Genomic DNA, 17,646 nt, shown 5'->3' on the forward strand with positions numbered 1-17,646 from the left:
AACTAGATTTCCCCAAGCTTGATGGGTACTTTCTGCATGCAAAACATGGATCCAATTACAGAATAAAGGTCCTTTCCTAAAATAAGAATGACATTTAATATTGTAGAATAGTATGGTACTACATAGTAGTGGTGGGCATCTTCTCATAGGAGGAGGATCCCACTTTGCATTCAATGGGAACAAGTTACTTTGAAACAAATATGGGTGTGCCCTTAGTATCTTCTCTGTAAGTCCTTATATCAAAAATATTTCTCTCTTGGATTACACTGCTGTTGAAGAGACCCATACAACCCCAGGAAAAGGTGCATTTGATTCAAGAAGTGCAGACAGGTATTATGTATGTGGCCTGCATGCTCTGAAGCACCTTTGATGCTCTGAACTGAACCTTTGACTATGAAAAACAATGCAGACTTAATGGATAGTATCCACTAGTTGTCATAAAGGTCATGAAGTTGACTGGCTTTTAAATGGAAAAAAATGATGTCTATTTCCAGTAGGAATGTAGGTATTGGTGGGCTGTCAGGAAATTAATTCCGTGGAATTTTGTATGAAAGACTGGAATATATTTCTGGATATTGCTACTCTGGCTTTATATGCTGTGGATCATTAAGTTAGGAGAAAATGTATTTCGCTATTTAGGGTCAGAAATGTGGCTTCTCACTTAAAGTCATAGCAAGAATGAACTGCAATGGTGTTGCGAGCTGAGCTTAGCCCTGGGTGTGACAACTTGCATGAGTCTGGCAGCTGTGCCAAATCTTGTTGATTTGGTTAAGCATGTTTTATGAACACAGCCAATTTCCAATCTTAGCCAAACCAGGGAATTTCTCTTTCAAAATAATCTTGCCTGGTACCAAAGTCTACCTTCAATATTTCCCAATACTGGGATTCCGTGGAAATGTTTGTACTTCAAATCCAACCTATGGGCTGCTGGATCAAAGCACATTAAATAATGCTAACTACAAAAAAGAAAGAGTAATATTAATTCAGCTAAAAGACTGAAACCTGCCCCTTCCATTTTTTTTACATGATACTCAGCATGTTGAATATTTTAATGATGGGTCCCTGTGCTTCCTGTGGAGTCTTGATGAAGCTTCTGCAAAACAACATCCACTGCATTGGCAGCAGGGTGGCAGCAAAACAGCCAATGACTGAAGGGAAGACAGAAAAGAAACAAATATCAAGCAAATATCAAAGGCTCAAAGTTTTCTAAAAGTCACAATCTTTTACTTGGGAGGAGCTTTTGCAGCAATTTCAGGTAAGGAGGAAACAGATTAAGCCTTGATCACAGTGGCATAAAACTGTGAACAATCTCCAACATATTCTTGTTATAAGTCATTGTTACAGGGTGGAGATTTCCTGTGCACTGTTTACTCGTTCTGTTACACATTATGTAGGTTCAAAACTGCATTAAGCTATTGCTTGTATTAACCTCATTTGCTGAAAGAATTGCAATGGCGGATAAATAAATGTTATTTATATCCTGTGTTTATTATTTTTACAGATAACTTAAGGTGGCAAACATACACAATACCGCTTCCCACCCCCCTATTCTCCCCACAACAACAATCCTGTGAGATGGATTGGGCTAAGAGAGAGTGACTGGCCCAAAGTCACCCAGTTGGCTTTCATGGCTAAGACAGGACTTGAACTCACAATATCCCACTTTCTAGCCTGATATTTTAACCACTAGACCAAATGGACCAAAAGGCATGGTTTATCAATCACAACTGCCTCTTCTTACACTTCATACTGGCCCACAATGTGATTTAGCTTAGTGTATTATTCAACTCCAGGCAACCTTCTATTATTTCAGAAAATATAGTTAAGAAAACATTGGCCTAGCACACAGGTGTCAAACTTGCCACATCATGTTGCCATCACGTGACGTTTCACAATATTTTTCCTATTCAGGGAGCTGGGGTGGGCGTGGCCCACACGTGATGCATCTGACCCGCGGACCATCAGTTTGACACCCCTGGCCTAGCATAACATATGAACTCAGCTACTGAATCTTCATGAAAGGGCAAATGGACAACCATTTTATACTGGGAACAAAGAGGAAGTGAAAGTTGGATCCAACAGACTGACCCAAGAAAAATTTCCAAACTTTGCCCCTTATTTAGCCAAATACTTCCTATCCAACCCAAAGTGAATATTTTTTAGTAAACTGCAGGTCTGAGATTTCATGCTCAATTTCCAATGTTTCTAATTTCTAATAGTACCCGCCAAACACTTCAAACCACTTTTAGGCATGGATTTAGAATTAAATGACAAATGAAAACACAACCTATAACAAACCAACCTCTTTTGAGTCAAATTTGATTTATAAAGGCTAAGATGAAAGTTTTGAAAATGAAACTCACCTTGTCTTCCATGCTAATTTTTATCAGAAGCCTCAAAGCACATCAACATACAATATCTCTAATTACAGCTGGCCCCAACAGTTTAATCTTTGGTGCATACGTTGTTTTTCCTAGCTGACTTTGTCTAATATCAAAAAAATCCTGAGCAAGCTCAGGCTTGGTTAGTATTGGGAATGATAATCAGGAAATCCCAGGGCTATAGGTTGGATTAAGAATTGAAAGAATATTCCAGAATAGGGAAATGGCAAAGTACTTCTGGATTGCTGCCAAAGAAAGAACTTGGACACGTCCATGAAGTCACAGGAATCTAACACAATTCAAGGGGAATTTTACCTTTAACCATTTCTCCCTGTTCAAAATGTTAATTCAATATGTCCATTTATTTTAGTGTGGCTAGTTATTTCCCTGAAGACAGGCTTTGGCCTGAATAGTTGTACACTCATTCAGGACAAAATAATAGATTGCAAATTTGAATTAAATAGATGCCTCTCATTCACATCAAGTGTGAACACTAGTTTAGCAGGGGTGTCAAACTTGCGTCGTCATGGCGTCATCACGTGATGTATCGGGACTTTTCCCCCTTCGCTAAACTGGGTGGGGGCAGGGCCAGCACGTGACGCATCCGGCCTGTGGGCCATGAGTTTGACACTCCTAGCATAAAGTGTTATGGTGCTGGACTAGAAATCACAACTTCAATGTCCTACCTTAGACATCAAAAGTTGGCTGGGAAATTTTGGGCCAGTCATTCTCATCTCATCTGAATCTACCTGACAGGTTGTTGTTGTTGTTGTAGAAAAAAATAGAATGCAGAAACATTACATACACTACCTTGAATTATATAAATTAAAGGCAGAATGTACATCTAATAATAAAATTGCATTGTACATCAATAATTGATAAATTACAGACTAGAGCTCAGTGGTTTTTGCATATCTGCAATTTTAGCCTTTCTTTTTGAGACCTAAAGCATGATCAAAATGGAGAGTGGGTGTTTGCATATCCATATAGTAAGTTTTTTCAAAGGTTACAGTTAGTTCATCGGGGCAATACACCTGTATTTTCTCTTCCTTCCTTCTTCACAGCAAATCACTTGGGTAAATGATGGAGGGAGTAATCTATGAAAAAATAGCTCATGCTGGATCCTCTGCTCCATGGAGCTTTTTCACAGTGGAGGAGTCTCTTAATCACACGATCAAATGCTCATGCTGCCTACAGGTATCTCACTGACTAGAGTACTGTGGCACAAATAGGAGATTGCCATGAGCAGGCACAATGCTAGTACTGCGCACAGCCTCTCAAGAACACACTCTGGTCACCACACAGACGGCAGTAGCTGTCACACCTCCAAGTTAAGAAGTCACACCTCCAAGTTCATAAAAGAGTGACCCAGAAAGAGAAGCCAGCATGAGCAAATGTGATACAAATCAGAGCAACTCTCTCCATCACCAGCCAAGTGAATTCATCTGAAGGAGCCTTGGTGGCGCAGCAGACTAAAGCACTGTTAAGTAATACCAGCTGCCTGCAATTACTGCAAGTTCAAATCTCACCAGGCTCAAGGTTGACTCAGCCTTCCATCCTTTCGAGGTAGGTAAAATGAGGACCCGGTTTGTGGGGGCAATAAGCTGACTTTGTATAAAAAAGAACACCGTTTAGGAGGGGACCAAAAGCCCTACTAAGCAAGTATATACAAAAGTATGAAGGCTATTGCTTAACACAGTGGTCCCCAACCCCCGGTCCGCGGACCGGTGCTGGGCCGTGGAGTACCTGGCACCGGGCCGTGCAGCGGCCGGGGGACATGAACGCTGCAGCGCAAAGGCTCCTGGGCCGTGCGCAAAAGCTCCTGGGCCGTGCGCAAAAGCTCCTGGGCCGTGCACAAAGGCTCCAGGGAAGAGAGCCCCGCACGTGTGGCCCAAAGTCCCCACCCCTGCGCGCGCTCAGCGGGCCACGGTAAAATTATCAAAGGCTGATTGGTCCGCGGCGATAAAAAGGTTGGGGACCACTGGCTTAACGCATTGTAAGCCGCCCTGAGTCTCCGGAAAAGGGCGGCATATAAATCGAACCAAATAAATAAAATAAATAATAAGATTGGTAGCTGCTACAAGGACTCTCATAATTCGGCTGACCCAGGGAGATCCACCACAGCCACACAAGAAGGAGAAAGAGGTACCACTATGGAAGGAGGCACTCATGAGAGGAAGACAATGACATGGGCCAGGAGTCTCCAAACTTGCCAACTTTAAGACTCGTCGACTTCCCAGAATTCCTCAGCCAGTCATGCTAGCTGAGGAATTCTGGGAATTGAAATCCACAAGTCTTAAAGTTGCCAAATTTAAAGACCCCTGACAGACTATGGAACCTAAACCTTTAATTCCCCTAAACTGTAAGTCTCATTATTCAGTTTCATTGTCTACCATTTCTATCAGAACCTCCTAACCTCTGAGAATAAAAACACCACCGGTATAACATTTTCCTCAAGGAAACCAGGAGTGACAATTTTACCACTTAAACTAATTTTATTCCATCATAGATATGGCTTCCTTATGAAGTCCTTAAGTAATTTACTACAAGTCAAAGGCTAAACAAGAGCAAAGCCTTTTCAAATAACTGACAGCAACAGAAATAAATTATGTAATGGGGAAAGACCAATGAAATCTCTTCCCCAGGCTTTAAAATATCATGGAGCAACCTGAAAGAAAATTGTCAAATTTTACAAGATGGTTCTACTGTTGCTTCCCTACATATCTACAGACACATTTATGCTAAATATCACTCGTTCTAATTTAAGGCAACTTTTAGGAAAAGGTCTTGTTACACACAAGGACACAAACAAGAATTCACAGAGGCACAAGCTGAAAGGCTGAATAGAGCTCTGAGCAGATCACTATAAAACCACAGGATGCATCACAGAGTTATACAGATAATTATCTTGCTTGGAACGAGGCCTTTTGCTTGTTGTGAGAAGGCAGTTATACGAGACTTTATTAGAGAACAGTAATTACCTGACTCCTCTTTCATCTGGATAACCTACAATATTTTTACAAACCCTAATGAACAAACCCTCATAAACCTGCATGAGGTAGAGATTATAATCTATCCCATTTGGCAGATGGGGAGGAAATCAGCTCAAGTACCAGGAGCAGATTCAAGAATGAAGCCCAGGACTTCTGCGTTATCTGCTTTCAGAAGTGCTCAGATGCCTTCCGGCCAATGCGGCAAAGAGAAGGCATGAGAAGTGGCAACAGCACTGGAAACCAAAACTGTAATTATTACTTAGCCTTGATCAATCCAAAAAATGCAAAGCTCCACGGTGAATGCAGAGGTCAAGGCCATTAACATCCACATGGATTGATTGGAGCATAAACAAAATGAAAGCTGTAGCACTCAGGACTGACTACAAAGGATATGCTCCCTAATAGGAAGTAAAAACATAAAAGGCATGGAAATACCAAGGGAAACCTTTATTCCAGTCTAAGGAAGGGGAAGAGGCAGGCATGCTTGCTCAGATAGCTGATTTGCATTCAGTTTCCTCTGCTTTCTCATTAAAACAACAACAAATCATCTTTAAAAAACAGCTCCAGAATGTCAACACTCAGTTCAGATCTCACTGAATCAACTGGACATAAATACTACACACCAACCTGAATTTCAAAGTCATTCATTTGATTCCTTTAATATTAACCAGTTTTATGGTGATGGTTTGATTATTACAATTATTTTAATTCGTTCATTTAAGTAAAGGTGGCATTGACTGGTTTTATGTACTATGTTAAGCCATAATATGGCTTGATTTGACACAACATCTGGTTTATTACAATTTACAGATTATGGTTTAATTCAGGGCCCCCAATGGACAAGCATCACTCTGGAGGTGGTTAACAGACTAAGATCCCACCTCTCCTTTTATGCACCTTGCTCCCTTCCTCCTCATCTTTGTCAAATTTAGGTTAATGTTGCTGTTTATTGCTTTGGTATTTTAATGTTTTTATTAGTTTAGTTTTAATTATTCTAATTTGCCTAGTTGACTCCTGGTAAAATGGGTAGCATATATGTTGAATAAATAAACAATATAGCTAGTATGTTTGCATGATACATGGGCCCTAGAAAACTGGTTTAATTAAATTCAGGTTAAAACATCATGGCTTATTATGTGTGAGATCAGATACAAGCCCCTAAAAACATGACATGATATGCAAGATAACATCCTCCAAACAGCTTTCAGCATCCAAAAAACATGGGCTAATCTACAGAGACTACAATTCTGCTTATGTTGTTTTAAGAAATCTATGAGTGTCTTTAAAACACTAATAACCTGGTTGATCCACAGGAAGAAAAATCCATAGGTACTATTTGGGGGAAAACAAAAAACACACTAAAGAACATGCAAGCATTCAAGAGTTTGAGGACAAGTGTCAAGTGTTCATGATAATTAGGATGAACCAAGATGTTGAGGGATACATAGGAACATAATTGTGTTTCAAGAGCTCAGGAAACAACCATCTGTTTTCTTCCCCAAATACTAGGTATGTCCACAGTTATTTTCCTATGGCCAACTTTGAACTCCAGATACCATGGCTGAAATATCTGATGAAGCTGTTGGACTTCCTTGCTTCTTCCTCAATCCCTGTTTATTGTAGTATCTTTTGTTACTAACAGCATGACGAACACAAAAACTTACATACGCTGGTATGCCTTTCCAGATGCTCCTAAAATATCCATGCCAGAAAATCCTATTTCTAATTAAAACACAGAAATAATTCACTGTCCTCCATAACATCATTATCATACTAGTAACACATCCCTCAGCCATACAGCAGAATCACATCAGTAATAGTGGACTGAAGCACGAGGTTGGACTAAGTTGGAGTTGATAATTTCCAAGATACCTACACTACAAGCCTTTGTATTTACGATTGTATGACAACCCTTAAGACATTTATACATTGGATTGCAGACATTTTAATCTCAGTGTTCATCAGAGACCTACAGCATCAATAGCTTCAATGAAAGAATGAGCTGTGAGGGTCACCAAGTTCTCAACTGATCAAAATTGAGATATTTCAAAGAAATTCCCACCCAACCTGACGTAAACTGTAAATTGCCTGCTTTCATTTCAGTCTATATCCAGGTTACTTTCCTATTGGGGAAATATAAATTGTATTTATACAATTAAACTGTTTTCTGGAGACACCCTACCTTTGGACTGGATCTTTGTCTGTTTTCTTGAGTACTTAAGCAAGACTGCTCTGGAAGGGAAGATGCTTGTAGGAAATCAAGCATTTTGAACAAAATAAGCCACGCTTTCAGAATAGGAATATATGGTCCAGCTGCCTTTCAGATAAACGCCCTGTGGCAAGTGCCAGGCTCATGCATCTGATCTATACTTCAGCAATAACAAAAACAGGAAAGTACATTTCAACCAGCCCTTTTCTATATTTTACTCTCCTTTCCTCCCTCCTAAAGCCACCGTGCACACTTGTTTTATACCAATGTTTTTCAAACTGGCAACTTTAAGAGAAGAATTTTGCTGACTGAGGAATGCTGGGAGTTGAAGTCCACACTTCTTAAAGTTACCGAGTTTGGAAAACAATGTTTTACAGAAACCAGATGGTTCGCCTTCCCTGGACAAACAGCTTTATTATCAGCACCTACTGAACCTAAGAAGAGAGACAAGAGCTGTAAGGCAGGACACAGGAAATCACCACCAAGAAGTGACCAAGACAAACATTCCTTGTAATGGTTCAAAGGCCAATTGCAGCAGCTAATCGCAGATGGGAAAAAGAGCATCGGGCCATGCACAGAACAGCTGCTCCAGATTACATAGCATCCTAAATACCAAGAAGCTAAATATTCAGCCGAGTTGCAGAACAAAATATTTTTAAGGCAACGGATGTGGTTTTACTTTATCTGATAGTAGGCATGTGTGCTAACGTTACACACTTATACAACAGGGAATGAAAGAAGTCAGGCCCGTCTAGCACAAAACGTCCCAACAAAATAAACTGGCAACAATTTTTTTTTTTTTTGCTTTAATTTATATGCCGCCCTTCTCTGGAGACTCAGGGCGGCTTACAATGCGTTAAGCAATAGCCTTCATACTTTTGTATATTTATACAAAGTCAGCTTATTGCCCCCACAATCTGGGTCCTCATTTTACCTACCTTTGAAAGGATGGAAGGCTGAGTCAACCTTGAGCCTGGTGAGATTTGAACTTGCAGTAATTGCAAGCAGCAGATGTTAATAACAGTGCTTTAGTCCACTGTACTACAGGCTCTTTAATTGATTTAATTTAATTGATGCAAACCAAGATTTCTGTGAATGCTAAACTCAGCGTTATTTACATCAGTCTAACGTGATGCTTGGAAACAGGAATACATGAAATGATTGATTACGTATCAACAGAATTGATGAACGTTTGCGTGGGGAACAGTGTGATCATTTTCATATCCCAGATCTTTCATATCTCTATCTTAAAATATCGCCTGTCAATAAATTTTGCCAAATAAAGATTAAGTTTAACCTTTCATGTAATAATCGCACACAGGGCAATAGTCAGATGACCATGATGAAGTGCAATCCACCCTGCTTTAGCCAGAGAAATGTTTGCCAGAATAAAATTCACTGCCCTTCTTCTGTCACAGTAACACAGTTGGCAAGTAGTGCTCACTTTTAATATCAGACAAGCTAAGGAAAGCATTGCCTGTTGGCAGAAAACAACTATCATTCATTCTCCCTAATTGGGCAAGTGTAGGTGGGTTCTTGGCAAAAATTGTGAAAATATTGTTTTAATACTGGAGTAGTTTTTTAAAAAAAAAATCAAACCGTTTTTGTTGTGAGCTAGGAAGGAGACAAAAACAATGTCATAAGGCCAAAGCATTAAAAATAGGGGTAGGTTGCAGTTGTAGCTACAAGTATAATTTTTTGGCAGCTAGGGACCTTCAATAGCAGGCAGTAGCAGGGCAGTAATGCAAATGGGCAGACCCAATACAGCTAGTCCTCGAGTTAAAATGATTCATTTAGTGACCGTTCAAAGTTACAACGGCACTGAAAAAAGTGACTTATGACCGTTTTTCACATTTACCACCGTTGCAGCACCCCTATCGTCACATGATCGAAATTCAAATTCTTGGCAACTGGTTCATACTTATGACATTGTTGTGTCCCAAAGTCATTGATCGTCTTTTGCGACCTTCTGACAAGCAAAGTCAGAAAGCCAGATTCACTTAAAAACCAGGTTACTAACGTATCAACTGCAGGGATTCACTTAACAACTGTGGCACAAAAGGTCATAAACTGGGGCAAAACTCACTTAACAAATGTCTCACTTAACAATAGAACCTTTGGGCTCAGTTGTGGTCGTAAGTCAAGGACTACCTGTATTTTGTGCTAGTTTGGGCAGGAAGGATCTTTCAAGGGTTTTCAGAGAGTTCTAGTTTAGGTATTTTAAGACTGCAGATTGCTAAAAAGTTCTGTTAAATTTTGGCAATGTAATCCTAACAGGCTTTGGCATTTATAAAATACAGTAGAGACTTGGGGCATGTATACAGGCCAGAGGCTATCTTTAAAGATATAGATTAGATTTTTGCATTTGTGTGTGTGTGTGTGTGTGTGTTTGTGTATTCCAATTGTTTTCAGCTTTCCAACTTCTGCTACAGTTTTGTACTCACTGAAAATCTAGTCCTGAAATTTAGCAATTGGAAGCAAAAAAGTTTGGGGAGATGAGTATATATACACAGTGCTTCTCAGTTTGTTCATCAGACACTAGAGATCCCAGCCACTGAATTCTTCAGAATCCATCAAAAAAGAATAAATAAAAATGGGTAAAGGGTAAAAAAGAAAAAGAAAAAAAAAGAATGCTGCAACTTTTTGAAATTCTGTGATTTCATAATCCAAAGGAATCTAGCAGCCCTGGATTCAACTCAGATTCAAAGATGCAAAGCAGAACACGGTCATTAACCAAGAAGCAGCATTTTATAATGCGTTATTGTAAAATCGTGCTAATGCATGGAGCTAAAATTGCATTATATTCCACAGGCTCAAGAAAGCGGCTGCACAGCTTTCTTGCAGGGAATATGGCAGCTTCCTTAGGGAACTCAAAAAATGTTGTGTATACTGTAACTTTCAGGCTGCCCGCTCCTACCACCCCACCCCCACACCTCTTGCTCCCCCTTTTGACCCACAGAAGTAAAATAAAAGTGGTGGGATCTGCCCGACAAAACAAATAAAAAAGGGGCCTTTTGTATCTGCAAGAAGACCCCCGCTCAGCAGAGGGGAAAAGGTCTCCAGGCATACACACAGAGAAACCTTTCCCTTCGCTGCTATATGGCCACATGCTATTCTTCTAAGAAAAGATTTTTTTTAAAATCTGCAATTAACACAGCCTGATTTATAGGCAAGTCTATAGCATCAAACACAGAAAAGGATTCTTTCCCATTACCACGGGAGCCCGGAAGTCCTTGGAAAACTCCTGACTCCCTACTTATTGAATTGGGCTCTTTGCTCCTTCGGAGTTATTTATGGAGACAACGAGACAAAATCTGGGACTTGTATGGTAAATGTTTAACCAGGGGGGCCCAGCCCCAAACGCAAAACACCAACTCCTTCGTTCATCCCTGTGGTATTTTGTTGTCACAAGTCGAAAAAAGCTTTCTGGTGTTGTGTAAAGCTTTCTGGCATTGCGCTAACATCTATGCTTCCCCCCCACTCCAAAGTGGTTTCCTTTGTTCCCAATTTCAAGCATTGTGATAAAAGGAGGAGTTTCTAGATAATCTGAGGAAGGAGCGTCCACAAGCTAAATCTGCTTCCTACCAAGTTGAGGGCAATGTCACATTCTCATGTATTAAACCAGGCAGAGTAATATAAGCATCAGTGGTATACTTGGACAATTTTGAATAGTGGACTTGGTGTCCAAAGGTGCTTTTCCAAAAGGCAACTGGACTTTCTTGCTTTTTTTTTCTTTGAAAACATTGAAAACCAAAGAAGTCCAGTTGCCTTTTTAAAAAGCATCTTTGAGTCAACTATGACCTGGATCAGGGGTGAAATCCAGCAGGTTCTGACAGGTTCTGGAGAACTGGTAGCGGAAATTTTAAATAGTTGAGAACCAGCAAATACCACCTCTGGCTGGCCCCAGAGTGGGGTGGGAATGGAGATTTTGCAGTATCCTTCCCCCAGGAGTGGGGAGGGAATGGGGATTTTGCAGTATCCTTCCCCTGCCACACCCACCAAGCCACACCACGTCCACCAAGCCATGCCCGCAGAACTGGTAGTAAAAAAAATTGGATTTCACCACTGACCTGGATGATTGAGAATGTCTGTAGACAGCGGACAGGCAATGGCTCTCAAGATCTCATGAATTTCAGTCAATTTATAATTCCAAACTGAGATCTGTGCTCTGTGAAAAGTGCTCCAGAGAAGAGGGGAGAAAGAGAGGTTTCCAGCATTTATTTCTCTTTCCTAAATTAGGCTGTGAGCACTCAAAAGAGTTAAATACTGATAGTGGGTTTTGAAAAAGCTGTCTCATACTGTTTCTACCATTTTCTGTGGAATACACAGAACATAAAAATATGTCCTTGAGGAACTGGTCTGGTCAATGGATTTTTGCTTTACAGCTCCAGGACACCAAAAAACAAATCCCTCCGTGAGATCTTGTCAGCTTTGAGAAAATATTCTACTCTAGAGTCTTCCAATTGAGCAGTAGCAAATAGCATTTTCTTGGATTCCTTCTCTGCCCACTGATACAAACTTCAATTTTGTGAGACTCGGAGTATAACCTGACATGGCTTGTGATTTTTTTTTCCTGGAAACTTATCAACTACAAACTTAGGACACATGATTTTACTATTCATAGGCAGAATTAGCATGCTTGAACTGCATTTCCCAAGCTCTTCATTTCTGGTAGGCTAAAGCTACACACACAGGGCTCAATTGGTATAGCCAGGTATTTAAATACTGAAGGTATACACAGCCCTCTGAAGCAGGATTACCATTAGCCATCACCAATGTACCCGTACAGCCATGTACCAGTATAGCACTACTGGGCTGCATCTGCATGACATGCTGAATTACAAGCTAACCAATCCTATTTTAGCCTAATAGGTTCTGTAAATAAAGGCACTGTCTATAATTTCTAGTTCAGTATGTCTTAGGTACTCAGGATAATTACTGTAAATGTGTAAAATGTGGCCTAGTTAAAGATGTGAACACAGCCACAGATCTGTTCCCCAACTCTCTATTTTTTTCCACCAATTCTTGAATGATAACATAAATGTAGGTTCGTGTTCAGTACCCAATGATATTCACAATATATTGTGGAATCAACCATTGGCTGGACTCCCACATTATACTAAGGATAAGTTGCTTGAATTTGGCTATTTACACAGACCCAGAAACACAAACAAAGGGAGCAAAGTGCCCATTCTATTCACAACAAGAAGAACGATTCCATACAATAAAAAACAGACACTTATTAAACTATGATTTGTCAAAACCAAACATGCTGCTCACATTACTCCTGGCAAAGAACCAGTGGCAAATAACCTGATCTGCGAACAACAAAACTCTCTTCTTCAATAACCAGAATACTGACAGATGATTGATTTGTTTTGTCTCGGCAGGGCAGAATAGTGATGGTTGAGTAACAAGTGCTTTTTATAGGAGGACATTCCACTGAAACAAAACATCAATAACTTGAAACCAAAAGCCACTTTAATTGACAGTTTTGGAAGATTACATACTCTTGATGTCTACAAAAGAAAGCCAAGATTTCAGTTGCTATTGCCCCTTCAAACAGCCATATCCTTTTCAGCCAACAATAATACTGCTGAATTCATGTATTGCACTTATAGAAAATATGTATAATATTTTGCTTTGTGCATGGTGGAATAAGTCATGATTTAAACTACTATTAGCTAGAGTCACACAGTACCTTTAAGCCAAAACATACCATGTGATATTGTGACAATGTACTGTGCAAATCAGAGAAACACAAAAAATAAAAATAAAAAGAAGAAATATATAACCTGCAATCTTCAATAGACACAGCCATTCATTTTAATTTTACCCCATCTTATTTCAGGTTCTCACAGAAAAATGAGGGATTACACAAAAAACTTTATCCAATTTTATGCAGTTAATATTTTTTCTGAGAAAAACACGTATTTAAAATATTCTTATGCCACATTAAAATTATCTGAAGATTAACAACATTTGTAAGTTTTCCATCCTTTTTACATGTTTATATTGTTGTTATCCTGTATAATGAATAGTTATTTGTATGTTGCATGTTTACTGTTCTTGCTTTTATGGTTTTGTTGATTGCTTGATTTATCAAATCTGTGAAACTGCAACTGTTTCCCCACAATCTTAATAGTTTCATTATAGATTGAAGATAATTATGTAAATGATTCAAAGAAAATGGGAAGATAATATCAAAACAGGGGCTACACACTGTCATATTATCTATAATCATACTGTGATGGAATCATATTCAATTGTTACAAATCAGCCTCTGATGAAAATGATCGGGGAGAATTGCCTTCTGCACTAGCTTGGAGGGTGTACTAAAACTGTAAACTGGAAAGCATAAACTGAAACTACTATATTGGATTGCAAGTTACTGAACAGTAAAAGGTTTATCGTCACAATTGATATCACTTTAAAAGATTTTCAGTATAACAAATACTAAATTTAAGAGCCAGTTTGGTGTAGTGGTTATGACATCAACTAGAAACCAGGAGACTATGAATTCTAGTCCCAACTTAGACACAAAACCAACTGGGGCCATTCACTTTCTCTCAGCCCTAGGAAGCAGGCAATGGCAAAACGCTTCCAAAACCTTACCGAGGAAATTGTAGGGACTCATCTAGGCAGCTGCCAGCAGCAAACAAAACAAAACAAAAATGACATGAAGGCACACATACAACCTCCTCCCAAAATATAGCTTTTGAGAAATGGAAGTTCCAAGAATAAGTTTCTAGCTCTTATGATTGCAGACAAGTTCAAAAACACCTGAGCAAAAACTAGAGAAAGTTATGAAACCAGATACAAATTTAGGCAGAAGATATATTCCAACATAATGAACTCATTGTAACTTAGCTGCAAATGAGCACCATTGTGCATCTCTTGCAAATAATAATGGCTTGCAAATTATGGACAATGGATAGAAAATTGTTCTTGTTATAAGAATGTTGAAGTTCACTTGAATATTTGAAGATAAAACAAAGATTTCTTTGGTGTGTCAAGAAGACAATATCCCTATTTTTTTAAACCACAGGAAAGATACACTACCTCCCTACTCGTTGAAACTGGAATGGGTCACAATTATATTCATTTGATGCATGGACACAACTGGAACCAGAAAAAAGAAATGTGATAGTATGTACTCTTGATAAGCTGCCACTTTGTCCATGCTACCAGGAAATACTGTTACTATTAAGAAAACAAATATTTTATTTATTTATTTGTCCTCAATATACAATACATTTGACAAATGCAATGCAACAATATAGTATATAATAGAGTATACAATAAAAAGAGGGTACGATAAAATTAATATTGTATTACAAACTACTGTGAAATCCATTTGCTTAGGAGTAGCCAGAATTTTAGACACAGAATTTCAAAATATTAGGCCATGGTTTCCACAAACCTGATCCAACTTAAAGCAAGCAAAGAACAGAGCTTCTTCCATAATTTGTAAAGATTCAGGTATGTTGATATTGATGGTTCTTCAGACAACTTGATCTCTTTCTGGGCTCTAAGTAAGGTAACAGTAAACTCACCCTTGAGTGAAGTATGATTCATGATGACTACATAGGCGCATGTAATTTTTTGGGCTCAATATAGAAATAATCTGTCAATGCCTTCTCCTCTACAGTGCTTTATTGACTCTACAGTCTATCCCAGATATCCTGGAATTTCCTGGTGGTCTCCCATCCTAACTAAGAATTAGGTCCAGTCCAGCTTTCTAGCTTAGCTTTTTGAGAACAAACATATCAGACAGCCAAGTGTCGTGATCTGCAGTAAATTAAAAAATTAATAGTGGGAGGGAGGCAGTAACAATGAAAACGAACGCAATAGGAAAAGATGTCTAGCATTTTAATGACTAAACGTTGCACCTGACTTGTTATGGCTTTAAAAGAGCTCACTGTAGAAGCTTTACCAATAGTTAGTCTGAACAGAACCAGACAGTGTATAAATGCAAACATCGCAATAAATGTTTCCTTAAAATTATTCCTTAAGGATGGGTTGCTTTTGCAGGACATATTGTTAATTGCAGATGAGCCACACTAATTCCAAATACACTGTTGTTGCTAATGAAGAGGCTTTACAAAACTAACACCATTATAGATGTTTTTAGGCAGTGCTCAAAGCTAGCTGTTTGTTCCCACAGTTTTAGAAGAGCATGAGGATAGAGTTAGCCACAAAGCAATTGGGTGCAAAGACAGAAGAAATGTTTCGGAATGCTGATGAGTTTCAACTGCCACGGCTGCAAAACTAAAAGGGAACGGGTCACGGAAGTACTAATCTGGCCAAGAAATAAAAATGACCCTGACATGGATACAAATAGCTAGACTAATCCAATAAAAGTACATAAGCAATCCAAAATTCAAGCAACAAAGACCATTTCTAGGGAGACTACAAAGGTGCCTGGAATTACTTTTAAAATAAAAGGCAAAAGAGTCTCAACATAAGCCAAGATTTTACTGCTGAAAAAGTCGCCCAAGTCTAAACCATGCACCACAAGCTTCTCTTGGAAGGGAACAAAGTCAGGGGGGAAAAGACAGCGCTTTAAAACAACCTTCAGACAAGAAAGGGTTTTATCACTCCGCTTAAATTTTTTTTTAAAAAAAAAATCCATTAGTAATTCTATATCACTGTTGCTTGCAAAGGGCTCCCCCTTACGCCGAACCAAGCACCTGATGAACTATATGCCAGACCAATCAACTGCCTGTAAACATCTTGAAGGCTTCTGGATCTTGAAAGGGGTGATTTAAAAACCACACCAAGCCTCCCTGCACCAAGGGTCAGTTTTCCCACCAGGAGGCAAACGCTGTGTCGCTTCTTTACCACCCACTTAGAAGCCCACCAGTAGCAATTTTCCAAACGCCCAAGTGTGCCGGCTGCGCATTCTGCCAGGAGCCTAAAGGTGGTGGTTGGGGGGGGGGGAGGGAGGGGGAAAGCCACATGATAGATGAGCTCTCCCGTGTTGACATCCCGGCTTGCAAATCATCCCCGCCTCTCTCTCAACCCAAGACCGACGACGGGCCGTCGTTGCCCCCTCTTCAACTTCTGAAGGCAACACCCTCTTGCCACCCAGAATCCAAGACCTTCTTTTTTTTTTCTTTCCCCCTTTTGGGAGACCAAAGTCCGCTTTAAACCAGCAGCCGCAGGAACCGAGGCACACGGTGTCCTCAGCTGCCCCTCCAGCCCACTTCGCTCGGCTGGCCCCCTTTGGCCAAGTTGGCCGCTCCAGGCCCTACAGGTGATGCCTCCCGGAGAGCACACAATCTGGCGGGAGGGTCGACTCAAGAAAGCCCCAGAGGCTCCGCATCGCCTTTCCAAGAGTACAAGACTGGCGCGGCTACACACGGCGCCGGCCAACTTCGCAACCCCATTTCGCAAGGCGGCGAGAGTCTCCCCCGAGGTTGGCACCTCCGCGTTCGCCTCAGCGGGTCCCGCCCGCCGCAGCCGATCCACAGCTGCCCTTCCTCCTCTTCCTCGCCTGCCCCCCCCCACACACACACACACCAGTGACCCTCTTCCCCCACCCTCCCCCCTGTCTTTCCGTACCCTCCGTAGCTCACGGCGCTTACCGACTGCAAGAAGCGCAGGGTGCCCACGTAGTCCCGCTCGGTGCCCAGGATCTCGTTGAGGACGCAGAGGCGAAGACGCAGCTGGCGGTCCGTATCCTTAGCCGGTTCCGAGGGGAGAGCGCCGGTGCCGGGGGCCGTTGCCGCTGCCGCCACCGACGGACTTCCAGACACCGACTGCACTTCCATGGCTCCTTGCCTGCCTCACCTTCCCCAGGATCGTCCCGGCTCCGCTCTCCTCACTCCGCGGCCGGCTTTTTAGGCGCCCTCCATCCCCGAGGCGCACGCCAAACGCAATTCCGACGAGTCGCCCGCTCGCCTTACCAGCCGCCGGCAGGAGAGCCGCGCTGGGACATGGCAAGAAGAAGGAGGCGGCGGCGGCGGCGGCTAACTAGGAGAGGAGCGCGAAGAGCGCTTGAATGGGAGAGAAGCGAGCAGGGAGTGGAGCGAGCGCGCGAGGGGGGCGTGACCGGGGC

At 40.9% G+C, this 17,646-nt stretch overlaps 1 protein-coding gene across 1 annotated transcript in view; it reads right to left on the reverse strand.

The window, feature by feature from the left end:
• The window catches only part of PREX1 (phosphatidylinositol-3,4,5-trisphosphate dependent Rac exchange factor 1), a 252,963-nt gene extending 235,604 nt beyond the window's left edge, over positions 1 to 17,359 (reverse strand). The window contains exon 1 of the mRNA XM_070940036.1: positions 17,174 to 17,359. Coding sequence (XP_070796137.1) covers positions 17,174 to 17,359 — 186 coding nt within the window. The remainder of the gene's footprint in view (positions 1 to 17,173) is intronic.
• Positions 17,360 to 17,646: the final 287 nt, after the last annotated feature.

The sequence above is a fragment of the Pituophis catenifer genome, unplaced genomic scaffold (assembly GCF_029215685.1).
Source record: "Pituophis catenifer annectens isolate HBS135680 unplaced genomic scaffold, rPitCat1.0.hap2 SCAF_3, whole genome shotgun sequence".
Taxonomy (NCBI): domain Eukaryota; kingdom Metazoa; phylum Chordata; class Lepidosauria; order Squamata; family Colubridae; genus Pituophis; species Pituophis catenifer.